Source organism: Myotis brandtii, unplaced genomic scaffold, assembly GCF_000412655.1.
Source record: "Myotis brandtii unplaced genomic scaffold, ASM41265v1 scaffold38, whole genome shotgun sequence".
Lineage (NCBI taxonomy): Eukaryota > Metazoa > Chordata > Mammalia > Chiroptera > Vespertilionidae > Myotis > Myotis brandtii.
In genome coordinates, this window is record NW_005364596.1 from 1,203,598 (window position 1) to 1,213,187 (window position 9,590).

General features: G+C 39.4%; 1 protein-coding gene across 6 annotated transcripts in view; it reads left to right on the top strand.

Annotated features, from left to right (window-relative positions):
• The window catches only part of ELOVL6 (ELOVL fatty acid elongase 6), a 147,621-nt gene that overhangs the window by 87,972 nt on the left and 50,059 nt on the right, over nt 1–9,590 (top strand). For all 6 annotated transcript variants that reach the window (XM_005872397.2, XM_005872399.2, XM_005872400.2 and 3 more), the window contains one exon: nt 4,461–4,592. In XM_005872397.2, the coding sequence (XP_005872459.1) occupies nt 4,461–4,592 (132 nt within the window). The remainder of the gene's footprint in view (nt 1–4,460; nt 4,593–9,590) is intronic.

The following is a 9,590-nucleotide window of genomic DNA, read 5'->3' on the forward strand; positions in this document are numbered from 1 at the left end:
CTTCTCCAAGCAGAATAAAAGGAAGCCTGAGAAATACAGAGAAGTTTTTTATGTTGAATTTTAAGACTATTTGTGTATAATTACTTGGAGAATTCAGACTGGACGTTTTTTCACTTGAGATAAGGCAGATGACCATTGGACACCATAAAGAGAATGAGCAAATCCGGTTGGGAACGTTGTCTTGTTTGGAAGCAAAGCTGGTTTCTTTTAGAGAGTTAGGGTTTCACTTCTCACTCTTTGGCTGCCAAGTGTTTTATGTTGAAGTCGGCAACTCCTTACAGAGAGGGAGCTTTTTATTCTTTTCTTGGTTATTCAAGGTACGTTTGTTTAATGGCTAGAATGATATGTTCATATAAAGATATTCATTTAACTTGATTTAAAAATAACACAATGTAACTATAACTAAAACCTGAGATACACTGAATGAGCAATAATTTGTTATCCAGAAAGTAAAGCGATCTGTGCCCAGAAAATATGACATATAAACATGAAGGTGTGGAGATTCCTCTTACTTTCCCCCCAACCCTACACATGCCCCACCAATGATCGAACCCACAGCCCTGGTGTGTGCCCTGACCAGGAATCGAACCCAAGACCTTTCAGTGCATGGATGATGCTCTAACCAAATGAACCACACTGGCCAGGGCTATGGTTACATTTATAGGAACCATAAGGATAGTAAGTAGATTAGTGGTTGCTGGGTCTGGGGAGCAAGTGTTGGGAGGAAATAGGCAGTAACTGCTGCTGATGAATACAGGGTTTCTTTTAGAGATGAAGAAAATATTCTAAAACTGATTGTGGTGGTGGTTGCCTAACTCTGAATATACCCCCGAAAATTGAATTACTCATTTTAAGTGGGTGAATTGTATGATACATGAATTATCTATAATAATAAAAGGGTAACATGCTAATTAGACTGGATGTCATTCCGGACATCCTTTCGGATGAAGCCGGGGCCAGAGGGGAGCCTGGGTCCCAGGTGCCTGCTGGTGGCTGGAGGGAAGCCCAGGTCCCAGGTCTGAGAGGGAAACCGGTGCAGGCAGCCAGGGGAGGAAGGCCTACTCTTGCACGAATTTCATGCATGGGGCCTCTAATATCTCAATAAAGCTGTTTTTTTAAAATAATAATAATAATTTACTACACAGTTACACAATGACCATGGGATTCTTTAGGAGGGCTTAAGGACTTCTTATATGCTTATAAAATAACACATAATTACAACCTTTCTCCCCCACCCCTTAAACTTAACCTCTAGCTCGGGTTCCTTAGCCATAAAATGAAGATAATGCTTTACCTGCTTTATGGATGATTAAAAGGATTAAATGATAACGCTTTTAAGCACTTTTTCTACCCATTGGAATCACTCTCTAGTCTAAATCATAATACTGTGATTATTGTCAGTTATCATTACCTTTATAATTTTAAAAAGAGTATATACTATTTGATATTACTATTGCCTACATTAACTTGATAGAATTATATTTTTCTTTAGTGAGTCAGAGTAAATGAGGATAGTGATTCTGACTCTAAAACTAATTTAATGCTGTACACTTGCCAAATTCAAAAAAGTAAAGTGATAAATATGTTTATGGCCTAAAGTACTTTCTTCTTGAAATGTTCAATAGTTAAGTTTCTCTAAAATTGTCCTAGTTTTTCACTTCTGTTTGAACTATAGAAACATCTCTTTCTGGAGGAAGAAAATGATCATACGTTTTTTCTAAGTATTTTATTCTTTAGTTATTACTGTGTTAACTGGAAAAGTACAAGTGTTCCCTTACTTAGTGTTTGCTGAACAAGCATGTACACAATTATTTTCCCTGTCAGAAAATTTGATATGACAAGACCATGATCATTCTACAAATATTTAATAAGCACTCCTGTGTACCAGGCCTTATGTTTCCAAGAGAAGTGTTTGCAAACCTCAGTGGAAGTGATTTATTCCACCCTTATTTATGGGTTGATTTCTGGAATTACTCGCTTTATTTGAATTGGGAGTGTTGCTTGTGTAAATAGTAAGATACCTCATGAGTCAGCAATATGTGTCAGCAGTTAGGGAGAAAAATATGAAGCATTTTACAAATAATGCTCTTCAGATTAATGCATTTTTGCTATTTGTATTGTCTTGTAAATTACTTTTCAACCCTTTTTTTAAATCTAATTGAGTGGGGAATGCCCATTTTAAGGGAAATATTGCTTTTTTCCAGATGTATGCTCAGATGGTTAAAGTATTTACAAGGCCTCTGTTACTTTTTATTGAATTACTAGGGGCACAGTGCACGAATTTGTGCACCTTGAAAGGAACTGTGGGCTGTGAGGCTGTGGTGGGCACAGGGGTGGGTTTCGGCTCTCCTCTGCACCCCTGCCTAGTCCCTCCCTCTGCAGCCCCGGTCCTCTGTCTGCTGGCAGCCCCGCTCGTGCTGCCGCCGTTCCCATGCACTGATGGCGCCAGCCCTACTTGCACCCACTGAAGGCACGGAACAATTGGGGCTGGTGCCAGCAGTGGATGTGAGTGGGGCCAGCACCATCAGTGGGTGCAAGCGGCAGCTGCTGCCCCGATTGCCCCAATCACCCCCTCAAGAGCAGGGGGAGGTGGAAAAGCCCTCAAGCGATCAAGGCTGGTTGCCGCTGCTCACACCTACTGATGGCACCAAGCGATCAGGACCGGCACCGGGCACTGGAGGCCCAGTGCACGAATTTGTGCACCTTGAAAGGAACTGTGGGCTGTGAGGCTGTGGTGGGCACAGGGGTGGGTTTCGGCTCTCCTCTGCACCCCTGCCTAGTCCCTCCCTCTGCAGCCCCGGTCCTCTGTCTGCTGGCAGCCCTGCTCGTGCTGCCGCCGCTCCCATGCACTGATGGCGCCAGCCCTACTTGCACCCACTGAAGGCACGGAGCAATTGGGGCTGGTGCCAGCAGCGGATGTGAGTGGGGCCAGCACCATCAGTGGGTGCAAGCGGCAGCTGCTGCCCCGATTGCCCCAATCACCCCCTCAAGAGCAGGGGGAGGTGGAAAAGCCCTCAAGCGATCAAGGCTGGTAGCCGCTGCTCACACCTACTGATGGCACCAAGCGATCAGGACCGGCACCGGGCACTGGCAGTGGGTGCAAGTGGTGGCTCCAGTGCTGGCTGCGGGTGCGACAGAGCCATCGCTGGCAGCAGGTGCAAGAGGCAGCTGCCGACCCTGATATCTCCTCAGGAGCAGGGGGAGGTGGAGAAGCCCTGAGGAGTGATTGGGGCCGGCAGCCGCCACTCACACCTGCTGATGGTGCTGAATGATCAGGGCCAGCACCTAGCTCCGGCAGTGGGTGGGTGCAAGCAGCAGCTCCAGCGCTGGCAGCGGGTACAAGTGCTGGGTGGGACCATGGTGCGTGGGAGCAAAGAATTTTCAGTAACCACCAAAGGCTCGCCCCGATGACAGCGATCGACGTCCCGCCATGTTCTGGCACCCCTGCTCACCTCTCCACCATTCCGCTTCGGCCAATGCCCACCATGTTCTGCGCCTGCCCCCCTGGTGGTCAGAGCACGTCATAGCAACCGGTTGTTCAGTTGTTCGGTTGTACTGCTGTTCAGTCTATTTGCATATTATCCTTTTATTATATAGGATAGTCTATAGAAGCTTTTGTTCTTTTTGGTGTTATCAATACTATTGTACATTTCTTCTTGGCACAGTAATAGCCAGCAGGACTTGGAGATGGCTATCTGAAATTTCATGTGTTTTTTCCCCTCATCCGAGGATGTGGTTTTTGTAAGTTGATGAGAGAGAGAGAGAGAGAGAGAGAGAGAGATTGGTTGCCTCCCGTACCACATCCCAAATGGGGATTGAACCTGCAACCTTTTGGTTATGTGATGACATTCCAACCGAGACACCCAGCCAGGTCTCTATTTGATACTTCTTAGTCATTTCCAATTAAGAGTCCCACCTAAGCCTGATTACCAAAAAGAGAATAATGAGCCCCTGTGTTCCATCATTTTTTTTTCTTATTCTTATTTTATCTCTCCATCTTTAACATTGTTTTGGTTCTGTTGTTTCCTGGAAATTTTGATTGTTATGTCTCTCAAGTCACTTTTAGTTTAGAACAGTCCTAGATTTTGATTCCCTATTACTGATTTGTTGAAGAAATGAGTTCAGTGTTCTACAGAATGTCCCACAATTGGATTTATTCCCTATATTTCCTATAAATTTATAGTAAAATCAGACATTGGATTAGATTCAAGCTCAAAGTTTTAGGCAAGTGTGCTTTAGGTGGTTCTGTGTTGTTCCTTAAGGGAGGATTCATCCACGTTGCCAAATGGACTAAACATTGTCTCTTTAATGAAGGGACATTTACAAGAAAATGTTTTCAGCACTTACAAAGAGGGGCTGGTATAAAAGTTGATGAATAATGACTAAATGTAAATTTCTAATGGATAAAAATATATTGTGTAAACTTTTATGTTATAAGAGTTCATTTTGTTTTTTCATAGGAAGAAATCTTTCCTGTTCTCTGCTCTGTATGCTGCCTTTATCTTTGGCGGTCGGCACCTAATGAACAAGCGGGCGAAGTTTGAGCTGAGGAAGCCGTTAGTGCTCTGGTCTCTCACCCTCGCAGTCTTCAGGTAGGTTTTTTTCATTTTCCTAATGAAATCCATCCATTTCATCAGACTTGGCTAAAGGAAGCAACAATTGAGCATTTTATCTTACATCTCATATTTTTAGTTATTGAATATAGATCGAGGACATAAAGCCCTGTCCAGAGAGAAAGCCTTCATTGCTACCAAATTTCCCACACTGCACTCAATCTCTTATTTTAAGAACTCTCGGGCCATCTTGTCCAAACTGCTCATGTTAGTAATCCAGTTTACCTCTTAGGACTAGAAATAGTGCGTCCGTTCCCGATTTTCATTGCATAAATTTAGATGAAGGGCTAAAGGGAAAGCCACACCAGTAGACTGTTGAAGTCTACAGGGGAGCATAAGGTTTGAATGCGGTGGGTATGATGTTACTGATTAATACTTAATCAAAAAATGGCACCAGATCCTGGACACATATATCATTAGGCCAGAGAATTATTTTGTACATCCCCCAGATCACCCTGCACCTTATTGCCTGAACTGACTCGCAGGTATATGTGCACGCAGCTGTTCTTACTTTGTATCTGGTGGAACTCATCATAGAGGCCGTTAGGACCAGGCTTGTCTCATCAGGGGCATCTGCCAACCAATATCCAGTCTCATTCCTAGAAGCTTGAAGGAGCATTGTGTAATATTTGGTAATTTAGGCATCGCAAAACTAATTAGAATTAGCACACAGCTGGTGTCCAAACAAGAGCCAGAATTCACCTACAGCACTGACAAAGGTACCTGTTCTATTGGTGCTTTGCTTGTCAAAACCAGCAAGTTTATAACGAGGCTTCTGGAGTAGGGGGAGTCGATGTAGATATACTACAAAATAAAAAACTATTCATTTTAATATTTATGATTTTATTTTTATGATTTTATGTTTTCATATTACATATTAACAGTCCTACCACTAAGCAGAAGTAGATGGATGATTAAAGCCTCATTAGTCACTGCGTTTTAATAAAACTGATCAGGAAGAGGGTCTTCACAAACTCCAATGATCTGTACATTTCCACTGTGCTGGTTTGCTGCATCTAAACAATCATTTGCTTGCTACTATGGAATAGGCTCTGTTTTTGGTGCATTTTGTGAGGTATGCACGGTTTAGATCTGTCACTAAGATTTCTTCCATTTCACTCTGTGTTAGGGCATGATTCTCTAACAGTGGTTTTCAATCTTCTGACCCTTTAAATACAGTTCCTCATGCTGTGACCCAACCATAAAATTATTTTCGTTGCTACTTCATAACTATAATGTTGCTACTGTTATGAATCATAATGTAAATATCTGATATGCAGGATGGTCTTAGGTGACTCCTGTGAAAGGGTCGTTCAACCGCCAAAGGGGTCGCGGCCCACAGGTTGAGAACTGCTAACACAAAATAGCATTTTTATTTTTATTTTTTTTATTTTTATTTATTTATTTTTATTTTTATTAGAAACTTGCCTTTATTTTTATTTTTATTTACTTAGGTTCACAGAACATGCCTCGCCTAAAGAATTTGATATTTGAGGAAAATATTATCTTTATCCTAATGATGTTTTTCAGCCTTTTACAGTTTTCAACATCCCTTGTACCTTTATTATTATTTTTTTTCCTAAAACTTTAACACATATATGCAGAGAAAAGAGTACACAGCCACCTTCCCCCCATAATATAGCCCTTACCCTGCTTAAATAATTATCAGCACTGGGTTAATCTTCTTTCCTCTATAACCCTACCAACTTCCCCTTTACCCCAAATTATTTGGAAAGAATACAAACGGAAATATCTCTGAATTAAATAATATGATTTCTATAAGTACTCATTTTAAGAAACTAATGAAAGTATCATTACCTCTCCAAATTACTAATAATTCTTTATTCTTACATGTTCAAATTTCTCCAGTTAGTCTCATAAGTGATTTTTTTTTACAAAAATTTATTTTTAAGAATCTGGATCAAAATAAGATCCACACATTTCCATTGGTTGATTTATTTTAAGTTAGAGGTTTCCACCTTCTTCTTCCCACATCCCTTCACCCCCTTCTCCCCTCCAACCTTTGAAGATCATTTGCCCTTAGACTTTCCCCCAGATGAGATTTTGCTGGTTGCATTTTTCTGTCCTCTATATTTCTTATTAGCTGGTAGTTAGATCTAGAAGTTTGATTATATCCAGGTTTAACATTTGACTTTCTATGAGTAGAAACTTGCCTTTATCAATTCTTCAGTTATCCTGATGTATAGTTACTACAACAAAGGCAGGATAAATGCTTGATTCTTTGACATACAGTATTTAGGCATTTTAAAAATGATTGCTTACTTAGCATGTAAATAATAACTTTCTTTTTAAACGATTATTATGAACTCATGGATTTATAATCTATGTGTCAATGATTTTGAAATGAATTTGATTTTGCTATATTTTAGTTCATCTTTTGGCTGCTAAATTATCCCATTTCTGGCCAGTGGGAATTTTTTTCAAGTTGACTCCTGAATTTTTTTCACATGCACTGACTGGAACTCCTAGCTTGATTCACTGAGGGCAATGACAAGATGTTCTAGTCCAGGCATATTGCATATTCCTTGTCCAGAACTGGAATTAGCCACTTCTCTATGGACCCCTAGTTCCTTTGTGAGAGGGGAGATAGTATTTAGAAACCACCATCTCAGCACTATAGAAAATTATTTTTTTTAATGTATCCAGAGTCACAATTCATATTTATGACTAGATAGTGTTTACTTAATCAACTTCTTATTTCTTCTTCCTCCCATGCCAAAAATCTAAGTTCCCAATGTATGCCAGTAATAATTCCTCATTTACTTTCCCCTTCAATGCATATGTAACAGTCATTAACAATATCTTTTTTAGAATGACAAGTTTTTCTTGTTTCCTCTTCCATTTTCTTACTTCTGTTAGCTATTTTATTTCCTTCAGAGCCATGTTTTTGTATAAAGTTTTAAAAACCAGAACTATATAGAGTAGTCTGAGCATGGATGGTAGGGTCTTGTAAAAATTGATCATAATATTCTAATCAGGAATTTGGAAAATAGCGATAATGGAATACTATTGTTGTGTTAACTGAGCATTGTTTCATGTTAGGAGTAGTATACTGAGGTTCCTCCATGCTTACAGAATTCTGGTTGACAATGCACAGAATATTTTAAGTATAATGTTTATGTAAGTTTTACTCCTAGATATCAAACATCTATATGCTGTTCATTAATACCTTCAAGTATTTGTAAAAGTATCTAAAATGATACTAGAATATACTCAGTTCTTGTCTCTGTGTGTGGAAGGCAGAGGAAATATGCTATCACTCAATGACAACTGTTTACTAGAAAATGAAACAAAAATATTCAGTGCTTGTAGAGCTTGTTTCTAGTGGACTCACAATTTGGAAATTGAAAGGATTTAAATTTTTTCTCTTAAGTGTTATCTTCTTATTCAAAACAAATGAAGCAATTATAATAATGATATTGATAAGAATCTGGATCAATATCCAGATAAATCCAATTAATAAATCTCAATTCTGGGAAGTGTATAGTTATTATTCTTTGCATTTTCCCCATACATAAATACACAATTTCATATATGCAGTTCTAGAGAATTTCAAGTGATAGTTGCTATTTTTTATTTTGGAATCCAAAGATCTTTTGAATGAAGTTGATATAAAGAATAAAAAATAAGCTCATCCTGGAAGCAGATGTTTTTAGTGAGTAAAGTTTCCTATTTTGGTCATATAGGATAGGTTTGTTATTACAAAACTATGTTTTTGTAGAAAATTTTGAATGGTTCTTATCTTACTATAATTCACAAATTTTCAAGCTCATCTGAAAATAGTGACTATGGAAGTTTAGAAACTCCTTGCTCAGGAGACATTCGTGTAGTAGTTGGTCAGCATCCACATCACTTCCACTACATTCACTCTCTTTGCCGCTACAGGATACCATTGATTTGGAAAACGAAGAAAAGAGAATGGAAACCAAACCTTTCAGTTAGAGGAATTAGAAAATCACTGAAAAGATAATTTTTTTGTGTGTATTTTGCTGCTTAAGAATAATTCTTCTTCCTCACCTTGACAAGCCAGAAACCCCACTATGGCTCATTTCCAGCTGTCACACACTTTGTTTACTCATGAACTAAGACAACTGAAATTGGAAATTAGTTTGGATATGCAGAGTACTTACCCAAAAATTAAAACCCTATCCCCATACCAGTCTAGTTCAGGGTTTTTTTCTATAGTTTAGCAAGAATTACCTGTAGAAAATTTTTCTTCTTTCTTTTCGCTGTTGGATGTTGACTGACTATGATAGTAGTCTTCAGACATACCACATACAATTTAATTTATTGAAAGCTGTCATAATTTTTGATAGAGTAGATAGAATATGATCAACTGAATTTTCACCAGGCATGAAATGCATTCAATTCATTTGAGAATCATTTCTCTGGGTTTTGTTTGTCTGTTTTTATTTGTTTGCAGTTTCTTCTCATTACCTGCACCTTGTCCCCACTTTCAGATCCAAATCACCAGCTTCTGGTGTCAATCTTTACAAATATGACTGTGATGAATACACTCCCCCCTACTTCCAACCTGCACGCCTCCTCCCCCTGCCCCCCTCCCCCAACTTAAGGACAAGCATTTCCTTGCTTATCTGATTAGATAATTCCATATGCATTTGGCCCTAGATGATTGAACATTTTTTTATGGTGTAAACTGAAAATTTCTGGTAATTTGAATCAGTAAATCCTCTAGACGAGACTGTTCCTCATGGCAAATGGCATCACACACTCTGAGGTGCCTGTAATCTAGTCGTCTCCGACACTGCTGAGTCATTCAATCATGTTGCTGTGACATCTCAGCTGTGTTCCTACACGTTGTTCCAATTATCTATGGGAACGTATGCACAGGTGACCCAGAGCGCCTCATTTGGATATACCAATACAGACGTCAAAGGGTACTTACTATTAATTAATATGGCCGAGCTTAACCAAAAACTAAGAAGAGAGAAGACA